General features: G+C 39.5%; 1 protein-coding gene across 4 annotated transcripts in view; it reads left to right on the top strand.

The window, feature by feature from the left end:
* Positions 1-18,145, top strand: part of MTUS1 (microtubule associated scaffold protein 1) — a 120,158-nt gene extending 102,013 nt beyond the window's left edge. For 3 of the 4 annotated variants that reach the window (XM_059471458.1, XM_059471456.1, XM_059471459.1), the window contains 7 exons: positions 6,553-6,767; positions 7,274-7,379; positions 8,367-8,440; positions 8,545-8,640; positions 11,116-11,232; positions 12,428-12,525; positions 13,326-16,721. In XM_059471458.1, coding sequence (XP_059327441.1) covers positions 6,553-6,767; positions 7,274-7,379; positions 8,367-8,440; positions 8,545-8,640; positions 11,116-11,232; positions 12,428-12,525; positions 13,326-13,542 — 923 coding nt within the window. In that variant the 3' untranslated portion in view covers positions 13,543-16,721. Of the gene's footprint in view, positions 1-6,552; positions 6,768-7,273; positions 7,380-8,366; positions 8,441-8,544; positions 8,641-11,115; positions 11,233-12,427; positions 12,526-13,325 lie in introns of all 4 variants that reach the window. The other variant, XM_059471455.1, reaches the window with a different exon arrangement.
* Positions 18,146-18,194: the final 49 nt, after the last annotated feature.

Raw genomic sequence — 18,194 nt, 5'->3', positions numbered from 1 at the left:
CATTTGAGGGTTTTGGTGGAGTTCAGGTTTTTTTTGAATGCTTAGCTCTTTGTAAGGATGCCTCGTGCTTAAATGAGCTTCCCATAAACTTGTTATCTTCCTGCTTTGATCAGCAGTTTGATGAGCTCATAAATGAGACTCCCATTGCAAGCATGTGCCATTCAGTAGGTTGATAACTGGAAAAAACTTCAAATGCAGCTGTGCCTGATGGATCTGTGACACCCGAGTGCCCAGAGCTCTCAGACAGGGATGCTGGCTGATGTGCTGCTGGATGCCATTGTCAGCTGTTCCCCTCACAGAGCTGACCTTCCTGGGTCAGTTCTGCAGGAGCATCTGAATGGCAGCCTGGGGCTCGCTTCCTTTGTAATGTTTCCAGACCATGGTTTCATGAAGCATTTATTTATCTTCATGCAGTTCCTTTGTCTTAACCACGTCACATGTCTAGCCTGTCTGTACTGCTCTCCTCAGCATGTAAAGGGAGTGGATTTCATTATAGAAATGAAAAACTATCCAGGTCTTCAATTCTGTCTACCTTTACAAATAACTTGGTTTGGGGTTTTTTTTGAAGTTAAATTAATAATTTGTTGACAAGGTGTGAGAAAGGCATTCTTAAAACAGTAGCTTTAGCTGAAAATAATCTGCTTAAATACATACCTGCTAATCAGCTTTCTATTGACACTGTTAAATGGATTCAGCTGAATTTAAGATTTCCATAGACTGTTTTGACGTAAGTACTGTGGATTTTCATTCACAGAACAATCTAAGCATACATTTTCTGGGAAAGATAAGTGCTGTTTGAGTCTTAGTTTGGCCATGTAGATGTTTTGTGGAGTTCCAGTTGCCATGTTTCTAATGACTGTTGGTTTGCAGTCTGGGGACAGACATTCTTGAGAAGAGGAACCGGGTGTGCACAGCCCAGTGGAACCTGTTCTCTGCATGCTGCTGAGTTTGAGGGTATCCTGAAGCTTGTGGAGTTTAGACTTCTCAGTTTCTTACTTTGAAGTTTAACTGTGCATGTTCCCAAGCTCCTTGATTTACCTTGCAAGACCAAATTTACTTGCTGTCAAATGGTCTGTTTTGCTGGGTTATTGTGTATGACCATTTCTACCAAAATACCTTTTTGTTAAATGGTTTAAATAGGCATTCCTGTCCCAGAATGTGACTGTGCCAGCCAGGTGATGGTTACCAGACAATGTTTTCTGCTCTCAGTAGCTGGAAACATGTGCAAGGATTAGCAGTGATAGGTGTTTGGGGATGGGCTTTTCCAAAGGGAGTTCAAAATCAGTAACAGTTGGGTTCTGAACTTGGACTTCATTAAAATCTCCAGCTACTGGTTTACTGATATTGGCTTCAATGAAAGCAGAGTAGTTCTGGGAGCCTGGAGCAGCTAAGGATGTGCTGCTTGTTAACTGTTTCTCTTAAGATGCAAGCTAGTGTGTAAACTTCTAGTTACTCGTTTAATTATGTAGGTAGAAATTGCAAGGGCTGCATATTTCTTGAGAGGTATGAAACTGTTCCTCTAAATCAATTGCACTCCACGTTGTTTCAGAGCCTCCTTGCAGCCATGCTGGATGTGATCCAGCTGAGTCCTGCTACAAGATAGCAGGTGCAAAGTTGACTCAGCTGGCGGCAACCTTGGCCCTCTGAACATTTCCATTGGTGAGCCTTTCTGCGTGGCCTGGAGAGGCCTGTGTGTACCCTGCACACACAGCCAAATGCCAAACCCCTCTCTCTCGCCTCCAGCTGCTGCATGGCAATTGCTAAATGTATTTCCTTCAGAATACCTTCGTGTTCTTTTTTATTACTAAATTATCTTCAAGATGCTTTGGAAGTTCAAATAGAAGAGACCGTTGTGTTTTACAGTGAATGTGATTCGGTTTTCAGGTTACGGTGATCATTAAAAATATTAAATAATAGGCAGATGCTTCTTTCACTTACTTGAGACAGGGCCTGACTTGCCACACTTCACAGACTTGCCTGTTTGCCTGCTTGAACATTCTGTCACTTGTAGTGTTTGCAGCACATGGGATGTGAATTTACTTCCCAGCAGAGAATTGAGTGCTTCATGTTATTTATTCAATCATATCTGCTTAAATGTTGCTTAAAGCAGGCTTCTTTGGCTACCTGCCTTGTCTAACTTGCCCAAGAACAAAAATATGCAATGTGGTTTAATGTCCTCTATAATTAGTCTCATTATGGAAGTAACACCAGAAAGAGAACGAAGAGAAATCTGGTCATAAACTTGAAAGCATTTTTGGGAAGAAGAATTTTCAATATTGAGAATCTGCCAATACCATAAATTAATTACTATGTAGATATAAATATATATATTGTAAAGAGAAGGAAATGAGCCTGTCTATAGCAGATTTACTGGTCAAGAGAACATACAGCTTGCAGTGTGAAATAAAAGGTCTGAGCAATTAAATGTTAGTGCAGTGTACTATCACATAGTACTAAATACTTGGGCTTTTTTTGTGGTAATTATCCCCATTTCACATCCCCCACATCTATTAAAATGCTGACAGTTTACTGTCCTGGTGAACTGTGGTTTAGAATTTCAGACAGTCTAATGCCTTTTCATAAATCATAACTAGGCCAGTAAGTGACTTGGACAATTTTATGAAGATAACTATTGTTTACAAACCATTTAATTCAGGGTTAAAAAAATCCATTGTATTTTATCTTAGATCTATGGTTATGGTAGCTTTAGGGGAATGTAAATTGAAACATGTTTAAGCTAAGCAGTTTAGCCATAAGGGCTGTATTGGATGATGGTTTTATAATTAGAGCAAGGAAAAAAAGTGAAAGGAGATGTACACTTGTAAGGTCTTATCTCTTGGCTACTTTTAGTGAAAATACAAAATAGCTCTCTTGGAGATACAAAGACAATTTTTGTAGTTCTCTCCTTCAGCTGCAGCCACTGTTGCTGTGGTTTGGATGTGCTTGCACTATGCAGGGAGTTGCCATGTGCCTGATTCTCCATGCTGCTCTTGCAAGCATTTGTTTTATGATTTTGGCATTTAAAAAGCTTTGTAGTGAAATACCCAAGATACAAGTGGCTGATGTTAACTACTACAAATAAAGGGTTGTTTTATATGTCAAAACCAGCATTTCTGAAGATTTGCTGTTAGCAAATCTCAGAAACTTTTCATGATTTCTAAAGGTCACAGTTGAATGGAAAAGAATGAGGCTCTTCATTTATAATTAGAGGTGTTAAGAAGCCTAAAACCACAGATTAATCTTGCTCCCTGCTGTACTGATACAGGGAGAGAAAGTTGTATGATTGGGAAGAGAGGGTGGGACAACCAAGTAGAGGAAAAATATTAATATTTGGAGGGGGAAAATGAATTAATGGCTGTGCTATATGAATAAAGAAGTGAAAAGATTGCTTCTGGCTGCCAAGTATAGCATTCCATATACACTGTCCTTAAAACTGTTTAGTGTTGCAGGTAAAATGGAGCAAACCTCACAGACAAACAAATAGTGCATGTGTTCATCTCTCTGGCATGATTTTTCCCTGAAATGCTGTTGGACCATTTGTTTCCTGTTGTTTTTTTTTCTTTTTTTGCTCAAGTTTTGTGTTCTAAAGATGTGGAATTGTGGAGAAAAGCACTTCAAGAAGGGAAAGGAAACACAGTAGTACTGTACAAAAACTATGAAGTATGCACTTCAGGTATCTCTGAAGTGGACGAGAAGTTGAAATAGATTTGTGTGTTTGCTACTGGAAAAACACATGTTCCAGTTACCAATTTTTCTTCCAAGTTTAGCATGAGTTCAGTGAGATTACTCTTCAGTTGAGCAGCAATCAGCTTTGGTTAGCCAGTGGCTAAATGGCCAAATTAAGGAATTTGGGACAAATCATGAAAAAGGCAACTTTCTTTAAAAAAAGTAGAGCAGTTGTAAAATACATGATTCAGTCTGCAGAGGGACAGGACTGTGCAAAATACTTGCTGCACCCATTTCAATCTCAAGTATTTAGATAAGCTTTGGTTTATGGGACATCTCATAATTTCAAATTAACAATTCTTTAGTTGGTGTTTTTCCTGAAGTCAGGAAAAACCACGGTCAGTTTCTTGCGCCACCATGATACTGGGAGCTCCCTGGTTGTGTAGGAGTTCTGCTTCTTGTTTGGATGGCAGGGATATAAGTCAGGCTTGTGATGTGCAAGGAAGCGTTGCAGCCTCCAGCTTTGTGGAGGCCAAGTTACCTTTATGGTAACAACTTTGAACTGCTAGTGCAAGTTTCAAAAGTCTTTTGTTTGCCTTTGTAACATTAGTCCTCTCATAAATCTGAATTGCAAACTGCCTGAAGGGGAACTGATGTGTCTGTTTTCTTTGACAAAGGCGTGGTTTGCTATTTGCTTTTTTTCTGAAGTGCTTTGCATCATCTGAAGCTCTGCGTGCTGACATTTAAAGATAAGGCAATGATAGGCAGCAAATTCCTCTGGCTAACTGGAGGCAAATGAATAGCTCTGGCCTTGCAAATAAGGAATTTGATGCTTCTTCCTCTGTTGGTTATAAATGAAGTGGGTCATTTGAAGCATTTTGCTGCAGTTACCCCAACTGAGCCATGCAAGTTGCCTGCCTCTCAGCTATGCCCTTACTCTGCTGTAGAAGGTCAGCTCCATCTGCACGTGGTTGGCTGTGTAACACCTCCGTTTGGCTCGCTGCCTGGTTCTTGGCATTGTCATACAGTGTCCCCTAACAATGGTGTTACCTCTTCAAAAATGTGACAATGCAGAGTGTATATATATATTCAATAACTTTGTGCCACTGCAATATAGTAGTGTGAAAGCTATTTTATTTTTTTTCCCTTTCCCTAAGGGAGCACTTGTAAGAGAAGTTTCTGAAACAAATAAAGATAGGGGAGCAAAAATTTATTTTGGTGCTGCTGCAGAAAGTAGCAAAAACTGTGAAATCTGCTTGGGTTGCAGAGAATGTTGTGGTAGGTTTCAGTTGAGCCTCTGCTGCATCGTTGCCAGTCAGAGAATGAAGAGCTTGGCCTAAATCTGTCCAGATCAGCACATCCTTTGCACAGATCCAGCATAGCTAAGCTTGCTGCTAAGCCTAATTCAGGTAGGCACACATGTAGATTGATTTCCATGCAGTACAGCTCACTCTCTTAACACTTTCTAGTTCCACTGCAGGTTCCAAGTGATGGTGGCAGGGCCAAGATTATTTTCAGTTCCCTTAAAAGAATATAATCCATCAAGTTACTCACATGCTTTTAATGAGCTGTAGCAAAAAAGAGTAAGACACGTGTAACTTGAGGCACTCTGCTGGGGCAGGGTGCTTTCCCTTCAGCTGACCCATTACTACTTTGGGAATCAGTCCCTGAGGATACTGTAATTTATTTATCTTAAGGTTCAAACACTCTTGTGATGAGAATTTCCTGTATGCCTGTACAGAAATCCTTGCCTCTTCCCATGCTTTTACATAGAGTTTATATTTACACTCTTTGGGCAGCGTGCCAGTCTGCTGTGAAGTGCATGCATGCACGATTTCTGCCTTTGAGGATCAAGTTAACATTTTAGTTGATTTTTCTCCTAAACAGCCACTCATCTGACTAATTTATTTTAAACCATAGCACTATAGAGTCTGTATAGAACCAGTTTTGCACAAGGTCAGTGACCACACACTTGGGTTAGAGATGCTGTTTCACCTTGCTTCCAGGCTTTGGGTGCAGCTGGAACTGCATCAGGCATTTGCTGCAGTCATATTAACAGCAGGAGGATGACTCCTCCCATTCAGGCCTGGCTGGCTGGACTTGGGCATCTATATTTCAAACTCAAAAATGCAAGTTGCTAACTTCTGTTTTGCCTTTCAAGCAGCTGCAAATATGGGGAGACAAACTTAGGCAGCCTTCTTAGCAGACCTGTGTTAATGCAGACGTAAAGAGAGTTGCAGAGCATTTATCTTTTCTTAATACTCTGCACTTTTTGCCTAAAACCATTTTCTGTCTTGCATATTTAAATATCTCATGCATAAACACATGAGGGTACCTTTCAGATTGGCAGATCTGTATCAGGTCCATGTCAAGCTAGAATTGCTTCTTTGCTGTATGTCTGAGTATGGGTGTCATTAAACATACAGTTTTCAGGAAATTAGGACTTTCAAATTTAGCTAAGTGGTTTCTATGTCAAAAAGTGAAGTACTCTGACAGATATTCTACTGAATGGGATCAAATAAGGTAAAGTAGCAAATACAATTAATTTTTTTATTGGAGCTCTTCAGTGTCCCTCATGAGACATTCCTCCTTCCATGTCGTGTCAATCTGTCCCCCTTGTGCTTTTTATGTGGGCTCCTGGCTTAGCTGGGTTCAATTCATTCTCAGCCTAAGAAAGATGGAATTTGATAGTTTTGTGAAGATCTGTTCATGTGTCCTTGGAGGCACACATTTAATGGATAAATCATATTTGTCTTTGTATATAACCATGTTGCTGTGTAATGTGTTCACTGTTTTTAATACCTGTAAATGAAGATGTGACTTTTGTATTGAACTTGATCCAATTCTTTTCTTTTTCTTTTCTTTTTTTTCTTTTGACATCTTCAGTAACCACTTCTGCAGCTTGTGAGAAATTGGAAAGAGACAGGAATGAACTGCAAATTGCTTATGAAGGGTATTTGCAGAAGTTAAACCAGAAACATAATGATGACTTAGCTGAGGTGGAGGAGAAGCTTAAACAGTTTTACACTGCAGAATGTGAGAAACTCCGAAGTATCTGCATTGAGGAAGCTGAAAAGTATAAAGCCCAACTCCAGGAGCAGGTTTGTAACACTCAAAGTAGAAAAGTTCTCTAGCAACTGCTTTCTGCTACAAATGAGCCTTCAGAGAATCCTGGGTTTTGCTAATAACAGTTATTTAATGTGAAATTCCACTTCATTGCAGCAATAAAAAATACTACCACACTAAGCTATACAGATCTTGGGCTTATGTTTAAATGTGGTGGAGATTGGTTGTGTTCTGCCAGCTTAAGTTATTTCTAGAGATCCATGGGCTATTTGGGTCAGTTTGAGTTTTAAGATTTCTAGAAAAAGACCTGCCCTCTGACCTTGCTTTGCAACTCTGTGCTTGTGAGAGATGCACGTGTTTTACTCTGGTAGTGGTAAACTGTAAGGCATCATTCTCATTTATTAAGCCTTGTACATGGCTTAGCTTCTTTTGACCATTTTAAATATACTTGACATAGTACATGAAGCCATTGAAACAATGCTTTAAACAAGGGTTAAGTTGATACATGTAAGGGGAGAAAAATCATGTTGTCATATTGCAGGTGGACAATTTAAATACCACACATGAAAGCTTTAAGCTGGAACTGGAAAACAGGCACTCAGAAAAAGTAGAGGAGCTGAAAAAGGAGTATGAATTCTCTTTTTCAGGCAAGTATTTTGTATTTAAGTACATATGCTACAGTACTGCTAGTCACAAACAAAAGTATTCAGGTGTTTTGATCATTGTGTCCCCTTTGCTGTTCTCTGTGTAATGTTTAAAAACATTGGCTGAACTCCTTCCGTCGGAACTGACAAGTCTTATTTTACATACAGCAAAAACCATGATCCAAGTGTAGCTGAATGAAACTTTGTAAATAGTTTGAGTGAAAGTGACTTTTTCTTGCAGTAAAAGACACCTGAACTGCCCTCAAAATCTCAAGTGATGGAATAATTCCTCCCACCCCCTGATTCTGTAAGGAGCACCTCAGAACTGAAAATGAGGATGAGTAGGGTTGTGTGCTTTCCATAATGACATGGATATATTAAGAAATATCCTACACTGTGTACTGTACACTGTGGCAGAGGTGTTTTTCAGGGAGGAGATGGTGACATGCTCAGGTTTAAATGATATTGTGTCTCATTGATTTAAGGGATGATGATTTCCATACTCCTTCCACTCCACTTGAGAGCTAAGTTTTCAGTGATACGTTTTTGTCTTGAAGACTGGTCATGTTTTTATTGCTTTCAAAGAGCAAACTCCTCTGCATAGCATCCAAAGTAGGAAAATAAATGTTTTTTTAGAAGTTTCAATTTCAACAATTTCAATTTTTGCTTTGTTTCCTTCCATAAACTCAACTTGTGTCAGATGTGACCTGTGCTTAGTAAACCCATTTGTTGCATGCAGATGAATGTTCCCAAAACTGACAGGCTGTTTGCTAATGAAATGGATATGTGAGGGGACAATCAGCAAATCTGAAGTGGGAATAAATCTGATCCTTCATAAATGCTTTCCATCAGTTAATGATAAATGTTCTGTGTTGCCATCAGCTGTATGTATGCATATATTTGTAGGCTGGCTCTTCAAGCTGTTTACTTTCAAAAAGAATTTTCATGTCTTATGTGGTATTAAAAATCTGCAAAAATAATTTGTTTTAGAGCTCAAGAGTACCCATGAATCTGAAAGGAAGTCGCTTGAAGATTCCTTTAAAAAGAAGCAGGAGTTGCTGGAGGTTTGTTAAGGGCTGGGTTCATTGCAACAGTTTAAAACTTGAAAAGCAGTTTGGATATATGCACTGAATTCTTGGCCTAATGATACAATATATTTACATTTCAGAAAAAAATCGATGAACTAAAAAGTGAAAACAACTCTCTGAGTGAGAAGCTGAAATTAGAAGAACAAAAACAAATAGCCAAAGAAAAAGCCAATCTCGTAAGTCTTGATCTTCCACAGTAATGTGGATGAACAGATCTTGCCTGGGTTTATTTTATTGCATATTTGCAATGAAGCCTGACAGGGGTCCCATACTTAGCCATTTACAAAAAAATATTACTCATCAGCCAGACGTTTTTCACAAGCACTGTGATGCTGTGTATTAACTTTACCATTATAATTCTATAAAGCTGTTGAGTATCTAAGTCAGAGGTGTAACTAATAGCCTACCTAAGCTGAACTGAAGACCCATGTGTGTACAGGAGTTGTACCCACAGCATTTTTGTGCACAGTCAGTAACTGTTGTACCAGTGCTATGATCAATGTGGGCTTGAATCACTACTGCAAAGGTCATTTCTAATGCATTTATTCAAATATTGATTCTTACTTTTTGCTGATTTATCCTTCAAAGAAACTTTTATTTTGTCCTGCCTTTCCTCCCAAGGCTGTTGCCTCTGATGCTTCTGGGAGAGAAATGTGTTCTGAGAGTTTTTTTATGCACTGGGTGGTGGGGCTTAGACACAAACATGCTTATCTTTCTGGTTACTCAGAAGTAAATGGAATACCAGTGGTATTGTTTATTCCACAAAGAAATTCCATGTGAATTCCAGGCCTCACTTAGGATGCCTCTAGTGGAAGTTGCCCTAGTTTTCCTGGAATTTGTTCTGTATTGTTTTCTCTTATTGCTTATTCTAGTGGCAGGACAGAGCTGCCACAAGAAGAATCTGCAACCACAATGTGTTGCTGTGGCAGCAGGAGTTTGAGCTGTAATTCTACAGGCACACTCAGATGTTGCTTAAATTAAAGGAGCAATAGTCAAGTGCCTTTACATAGCTGCAAATGTGCTTTGTGCTTTCCTGGCAGCATAAGATGCATGATAAGCTTGAGACTTGTCTTTGGAAAAGCACCAGTTTGACTCAGCATACTCTTCTGTACTAAGCACAAATTCTGCAGTATTGGAACTCCCAATAGCCCTTTGAAGAGAGAGATGAATTTCCACCTCTCTGGTATCATGTAGGTAGTGTCACTTGGTATTCCCAGGTTTTTGCTAAAAGAGGTAGGCCTTTCAGTCTTTTTATTTGCCTGTGTGTTCTCCTCTGAGTAGCTGATGTGGGGGCTCAGAATTGACTTTAAAAACACATTTTAAGACCCCTGGACTTGAGAGAAAGAAAATAAAGTGAATATTGAACATACTGTAACATTTCAACTTTTCAGGATTGCTTTCCTTGTTAGCTGCTAGATTTCATGTTAAAGTCACAAAACAGGAACAGATTGTCTGCTGCCTTCACTGAGGCAGCACAGCATGCTTCACCCTCACACTGACTTATCAAAAGCTAAACAAGAACCACTACTGCAGCAGGCCTTAAAAACAAGCAGGAGAATGACCTAGGTGTTGGAGCCCCTATTACTTGTGACATGTGCTGGCCCTGTGCTTGTGGGCCCACACCCCACAAGGCTGCAGGCATTGCCCTCCTGTCCGAGGTTTGTGGTGTGGCAGTGAAGCTGTTACTCAGTGCAGTGCACCTGTGTTCTTACCCAAATGCACTGAAACAAGTTTTGTTTGATTTTGAAGATAAACTTAGTTACACAACATGCTTAATCATTGATTGAGTTCAGCTCATGTTCCATTCTCACTATCTGGAAGTGGACTCAGACTTGCTCTATTTTCCCTTTTTTTGGCTGTAACTGCCTTGAAATGCAATCTGTTTAACTCTGCAGTGTTTGAATGGTTTCTTACTCTGGAAAACAGGTCCTTGAGGCAGCCACATCTTACCCTGCTGCGGCCTCCTCCTGATCTCCCTTCCACCTCCCAGAACACAACACAAAAAGGAAAAATAAAAAAGTCCTAACTTGCTATATTGTAGATAAGTTATGGATGTGTACCAGGGCAAAATTTTTACGTATAGTTGCATTTTCAGGCTTCAGAAGAAGATAAAGCTGAAAACTTTCAATTTCTGCTTATGGGCCAGCTACTTTCAGACTCAAACCAGGGAACATAAGCTACAGTCAAGTTCAGAACTTAAACTTCTGGTGCTTTTTTTAAGTATTCCAGTGCCTGAAAACTCTTCAAATGTTTACTCTAATTATCTCTTGGGATGGGTTATGAGTAATATGAAATAAATTTTGGAACTCCTAGCCTTAAGGCCTTTGGGCACTCCTGTGAAACAAGTTTTGCTGTGACAGCATTCATGCCTTCCTTTGATTCACAAGGGTTTTTCATGTCTGTGCATTAAGTGTTTTCTGAACAACTTCTGATGAAGCAACTGCAACTGTCCACCTACCCTGAAGGACAAACAAAAAACAAGAGGAAAGTGATATCAGATCTTGTTATTTATTCTAGTGTTTGACTTGATTTCACTTAGAACAAATAACTCGTTACTGTAATTATTTCCTTGTTTTTTCAGAATAGCAGAGAAACATCTAAATTATTCCTGAAATTCAGGGTACTAAGCAAACTCTCTGGCAATCTTTCAGAAAAACCCACAGATTATGTACCTGGAACAGGAGCTGGAAAGTTTGAAAGCAGTGTTGGAAATCAAGAATGAGAAACTCCATCAGCAGGACATAAAGCTAATGAAGATGGAAAAGCTGGTGAGCATTCCTTGGGTCTGGCATGCTGGGGCTGTGTCTCTGACTTGTGTTCCTATAATGAACTTGGCTGGACAGACTTACATGCAAGAATTAATAGTTTTTGTTTAAAAGGAAACAGAAATTCCTGATGGGACATGCTCACATTGCAGGTACAGTGTTGGGATATATATCAAGAGGCAAAAAAAAAAAGACCCGATGCTCTAAATGACCTTTTAACGTCTTAAGACAACTGCTGGTTTGCATAACTATTGCTGTTAGTACAGTTATCTGGGAGCCTCTTCCCCTAAAGAACAGAATCCTTACCTGCTACATTGCTCAAGTGGTATGGAAGATAGATTGCATTGTCAGGAATACATTAGGAAGGAAATGATCCTAATTTAACAAGAAGGGATCAGATATGAAGTGGAGTAAGTCTTGATTAGCTTAGGCCAGTCATTTTACCTGTTAAGCTGTTTGTTTAGCTGTGTGACTGTCTCTTTGACCTGTGTGTAATTCCACATGAAAATTCAATTTCAGAGGCAGGACTTGTAATCCCTTAGCATGCTGTTATTTGTGACAGGACAGGGTCCTCCTCCTGGGTGGGGCCTTTGAACACTGTTGTAATATTTGCTTAAGCAAGACTTTAATGAGGAAGTATAGAAAGAGGTTTGGACACAAAGGAACACATTGATGTCAGTTGTTCAGTATTGTGCAGCAGTGTATGTTACTCTAGTCTGCAATTACTGGCAAATTGCTAGCAAACCTTCATCTTTTCCAACAGACATTGGCCTCAGTGTAAAAGGCCTTGGACCATGCAACCACTTAATCAGTTTTTCCTTTTATTTTTATAATGTCCTCCAGCAGTGATGTGGAATCAGAAGAGCAATAGGAAAGCTGTTTATCAGGGGAACTCTTGAATTTGTCATGTTATTTCTAGACAGTCTTCTGTCTAGTAAGGTACTACAGTGTCTAAAACTGCCCATCACTGGCAGAAATTACTGGAATGTGCTGGTTAACAGCAATCCTCCTTGTTGGCATCTCATCAGCACAAGTGGCCAAGTGCCAGTGTTATGCAGGGATAAGCTAAGTAGGATGTTTTTGTGTGTACTGTAACAAGCTCTGCAAACTCCAGATTGCCAACATCTCTGATAGCTCAGTCAGAAGCTTGAAGAGTGCACGTATGGGTTTTATTTCAAATTGTGACCTTCTTTCCAAGGTGGAGAACAACACCATCTTAATGGATAAATTAAAGAAGGTTCAGCAAGAAAATGAAGAATTAAAAGCTCGGATGGACAAACACATGGAGCTTTCAAGGTGAAAATATCTGCGAACATTTAGATGCCTTTAATCAGGGGGAAGGGGTTCCTGTGACAAGAAAGAAAATTCTCTTGAAGTATTGGTGAATGCAATTTTTTAGTACTCTGTGAAAGAACACATCCATTTTTTCCCCACTTGTATCTCTACAAATGTGCATTCCTTTGTACAGTTAACAAGCAGGAACATTTTGAAAGGGAATAAATGTTTAGTATGTTCTTAGTACTCCAGTATTTTAGGGAAGAAAAAGCAACTCAGAAATACCATCATACAAAGATTGACCTTTTTAAGTACTACTGGCTTGTAAGCTAGACTTAGGTCATACTTATAACCACTTCAGTGAGTGATTTGTCCCCAGTTTCGATCAGTGTGGTTTATTTAGCAGTAACAGTAATATTTAACATGAATAAAACAGGTCTGAGCTCCTCCTAGCGGTTGCTTAAATGGATGGCCAGACTCTTCTGGTGTAAAGAAACCTGTAGCTTCCATGTTGAGCTGAGCCTGCAACAAGACCCAAAGGCTCCAGCACAGGTGTTTAAAAGCACATGTTGTTTTAAGCCTTACTTTTCTGATGCTTTTTCTGGTCCTTGGGGATGTTTCTTACTGGGACTTTCTCCTGCTTTCTGTAAGCTACCAGTTTAAATATAGCTAGAATGAGAACATGGTCAGTCCTCCAATTAAAGCTGGAATTCAGTTGTGAGCCAAGCAAAGGCTTATGCACTTTCAAACCTTTCTTTAAGTTTTAATACTGCAGCCTCCAAGTTGGGTTATGTGTTCTGATGTAAATCTTCCATTTGCAGGCAACTTTCTACAGAGCAAGCTGTTTTACAGGAGTCACTAGAGAAAGAATCAAAAGTAAACAAACGTCTGTCAATGGAAAATGAAGAACTTTTGTGGAAGTTGCACAATGGTGATCTATGCAGCCCAAGAAAACTGTCTCCCAGTTCTTCATCTGTGCCTCTTCAATCCCCACGAAATTCTGGTAACTTCTCTAGTCCTGCAGTGTCACCAAGATGACATCTCTTGAGAGAAAGAGGGGCCTGCATTTCATTTCTGATCTGCAGAACCTTTCCTAACTTTAATCACAGGAGCAAGAGCTATATTAGCCGCCTATGACAACTGAACATAACTGGAAACTATGTGTTGCAAAAACAGCGATAGGAGACTGTGAATATGGGAGTAAGACATTCACTCCTCCCAAAAATTGACTTGTGACCTCTATGGACATCGTTGCACAAAGCACTTATAGAGCAAGGAAAGACTTGTTTGTTGCCTTTTCACCTAACCATAAGAAGAAGCTCAGGGGCTTAGAGATAAAGATCACAACCTTTATAATATGTTCCTTATCACCGACACTTTTTTAAGGCTGTCTGTGTGCGTGTGCGTGTGCTGTGGATGGAGTGGGTGTAACACACTGTGCGTGTGTCTAATGCTGCCTTCTTTGCTGTGTACGTAATAAAGGATAAAAGCTGAAGCCTATACATTGACATGTACTTCCTTGGTACTGCTCTCAGTATGCATGCTTAACAGAGTACACTTGCCTGGGAATGAGGAAAAACTGCCACTAGTACTGCAAGGTAATTTCCTTCATCATTCTGGCTGGTAAAAAAATGCCATGAAGACCTCTGTCAACTGACTTTATTAGAGTCTTGGCCAACCGAGTATGCAACTTTGAATTCATTTTAAAACCAAATTGAATTGCAGCCATATTTTGCATGGGTTCTTGGTTTCATGTCCGTGCACAACTCTGCCATTTATGAGGACTTTTTTTGCGGAGTGCAATGGATTTTGGATTTCAAGTCAACAGGGTTGTAGTCAGAACCACAGTAGCCCCTAAAGGTCAGAAGTTCTTAGCTGAGTGGCAAGTTTAGAAGTCTAGACCTGGCATCTTACCTGCTGAAAAGGAGGCACTGATTTCCCCAAAATAGCATGTCTGTTCCTGAGGATAAACAAGATGTAGATTTGAAAGCCAGAGAAATGTAGTAATTGTAACTAGGTGCACTCTTAATTCAGTTCTCAAGAAGATTAAGTAATTTGTGAATTCCAATGTAGCTGGTGACACACCTTGCCTTTTTAAGCATTAGCATTTGTATTAACTTTCCTCAGGGTTGGCTAAATTCACCTGAGGATGAGGTGGGATCTGTGTAGTTTACCTTGCTAATTCTGCCATACTTTCCCTCTTAGACTGCAGGATATTGGTGTTTTGACAGTTCATCAGGTGAAAAATCCTGTTCAAGACATTCTGTAGAGTAGGGGAAAAAGTTGTCCTGGCTGCTGGAACTGGAGGATGAGAGTGCCAGCATTTCTGGAAATACCACATGCTGAGTTTCGGCTTCAGCAGGGTAATTGGATAGCCTTGCTCCACCCTTGATCAGACCTGTTTAAGATGACTGCTCTGTACCTACTAAAACAGGTTCAGCTTCAGATTAGTCTTAGAAAATACTACTGATTCTTAGAGTAGCTTGGGCTTCACAGCAGGGCCACGACATTGTTACACGGCTGGTTAGCTAATGCTGGTAGCTGGCTGAGTTTCCCTGACTTTTTCAGTAGCTTGGGGACAAGAATCCAAGGGCATGGGAAAGCATTTAGGGAACTCAACTGGAGAACCACTTCAAAGTATTTTACCTAAGACTTGCAAAATCTTGGCTAATAATGAGGAACACAGACATAGAAACAACACTGTTAACAGTGCTCATACAGGAAGTAAATTTGTAATATATTTAAACTTGTGATTGACTCTTTCACCATTAAATTTACTTAAACCTCTCATAATGTACAAGTTAAGTGTGCCATTTCTAGGGAACATTATGCTTTCTGTTAAGCCTTTCTAGGGCACTGTACATACCACTCATTAGTGGTGTCAGTACTTAAAATGTTTACTAGGAGGTTCAAATTTGACTATGAAAATCCTATGTTAGCTACAACTTGGCTTTAAGTATGTCTCAGAACATTCTTACTTTCTACGGTCAAAGAGATTTGATTGCATGTATTTGAGCTGAATGCTTTACAATAAATATTTTCTACCAACTGAAGGATTTTTCTTCTGCTTATGTTAGTCAAAGGATCTTTAATCTAAGGAGGAGCATTTTTCCATTTACTAAGAACTCTTGGTATCTGCTCTGCACAGCAAAACCACAATGGTGAAGCTTCATGGCACAAATTATTCAGCTATCCTTAAAGAATTTCCCCTTGTTCCTCCACTTAGATGTATGGGTAGAAGATACATGGGTAGGGTAGGTACCTGCCTAGCTGTGGGTAGGTAGGAGATCTATGGAGGCTGCTTGTGATTCTTCAGAACATTCTGTGGGTGAGAAAAGCCCCAGTTAGAGGTCAGCAGTGTAACAGGTCCTGTCACAAGGACACTTACCTAGCCACCAGTAAGAACTTTATTACTTCAGTTGCAGTGTAATGCCTCAAATAAAACATGCAAGCAGAGTGCACACAGATGTTTGAAGGTTAAATATGGCATAGCCTTTTCTGTACCAAGAGCAGGGAAAGCTTTTCCAGGCTGCCCTACAAGAAAAGTAAGTATGGTATAGTGGATAATACAAAGACTGTTAATTTGTTGATAATTTACCTCCACAGGTGACTCTTCATGTCTAAACTGATTGCAAGTAGACTCTTTAATGCTTTTATGAAGAAATGAAGGCTGCTTATGTGTAGAAATCAGATTACAGAAATACCTGTTTAGCATTTGTCCTGTTGGTGTCAAAGAATTAAATAATTCTGCTAATCTGTAAATACCGTTTCAATGTTTTTCTCTGTTTGAGTATTAGTATTTCAAGCTTTAACTTAAGTACCATGTGTTAGTAATGACTTTGTTCAATCCGGTAACTTTTACATATTTGGGGTTTTTTTTCTTTAGCATAAGGTTTCTTCAGGAAAAGTTAGAAACCTGCTCATCATCATAAGCCAAAGGTCAAGCAATTGAACAAGTGATTTTCTTCAGATATCCAACTTTACTCTCCAACTTCACAGTTCCAACTCTAATGATGGGTTTCAGAGGAAGCTATGGTGACATTTAACAGCTGTACCACATAATTTGTTACCATTCATAGTATTCATAGTATGGTTCACCTTCAATGCTTTTCTCTAAAGGTAATTGTATGAGTTGTACTGTATTTTTTATAAAAGTTGATGTGAATCATTTCCTTGAGCTAAGTAAAGTCTTGATGTTTCTCATTGCTAACACCAAAGACACTTCCATGTAAACTGGTGTCATGCAATTCATGCATGAAATTCCTTCTGACAGTAACCAACCACTGATCTTGTCTGACAGCCAGGAAATCATTTAGGGCTGAGCTGCAGCTAAAAAGGTCATTATAAAGTTGGGATAACCACTGAACCCTGAAGAAAAAAATACCTTCTGACCACTGCTGCTGCCTTGCCTTAGAAGAGCAGTGACACAGGTATGGAAATGGAAATAACAGCACTAGCAGCTTTAGGCATGTAACTTTGACAAGTCACATTTTATTTTCCAGGCCTCATTCCTTTCCCCTGTCACTGTTCATTTAGGTGGAAATGTGCAATAAACTGATCAATGTAACATCAGCTCTGCCCAAGAGGCTTTTGGTAAAATAAAAACTGTGTAAAATACATAGTAAAAGAATTCTCATAGTTTTCAATTACAAGAATTATTCTCATTCTTGGTGGGAGGACAAGGACAGAAATGATGTAACACCCACCAAAACTCTTCCTTAGAGGCTCTACTTCTGTATCAGTCTTGAGACCTGCACATGATGGTTAGGCATAACCATTACACCCCAGGGCACCACTCAAGCAATGGAATTCCACCATCTTCTCCTGCCCAAACTGTCACCAAGGAAGTGATGCCTCCACTGTGCTGTTGAACAAGGGTGGGCAGGTGACATGATCTCCCACTTCCCAGATACTTTGAGAAGGAAATAAATTGTTGAATTACAGGCTCAAATGCACTTTGAAATTCAAAAAGCTGGCACAACTCCTTTAGTTCAAAGGGACAGATATTGTTCTGAGGAGTGAAAATGCTAAAAAGGAATTAACACATTGCACAGCCTCATCTAGAAGGTCAAAGATTGTTAATTTGGTCAGAATAAAAAAAAAACACATGATACAAGGACACTTTTCCCTAAAAAAAATAGTACAAGACCCTTTATAGGTATTACTATGAAATTGTATAACCTACTTAGTCCTTTGGATTACAGTGTAATGTTGTTGACACATTTTAACAGATTAACCTCACCTCTTACACCTTCAAAGTCAGTTCTATTGCATGCTGTTTTAATTTTTTTTTTAGCTATTTTCAGAGGCCAGAGATAAAAAAAAGTTCCTGGGGAATGTTCCCCATGTAGGCTATTACACGAGACCTGCATGGAACCATTTCAGCCTTTACCATGGGGGTATTTCTCTTATCAGTTAAACTGGTTTAGGTTCCTGCATGCTGAAGAAAAGGCATTCAGCAAACTTGCCTAATGTTTTCATTAGCTACTCTACTAATCAGATCATTGATTTTATTGGGAAGCTGCCATTTCTACATTAGCACTTAGAGCTGCCACTATTCCAAACAGTGCTGCACACATCTGCTCAAAGGTCTGAATTAGCTGGAGCACAGGGCTACCTCAGGCCTTCAGCAGAAGAAAGTTTCAGGAATTCCAAACCCAGGCTGAAACAGAGGGAAGTGTGTGACCAAG

This window comes from Ammospiza nelsoni, chromosome 4 (assembly GCF_027579445.1).
Source record: "Ammospiza nelsoni isolate bAmmNel1 chromosome 4, bAmmNel1.pri, whole genome shotgun sequence".
NCBI classification, from domain to species: domain Eukaryota; kingdom Metazoa; phylum Chordata; class Aves; order Passeriformes; family Passerellidae; genus Ammospiza; species Ammospiza nelsoni.
Note: the sequence above shows the minus strand (reverse complement) of the source record. Positions and strands in the feature narration are given on the sequence as shown.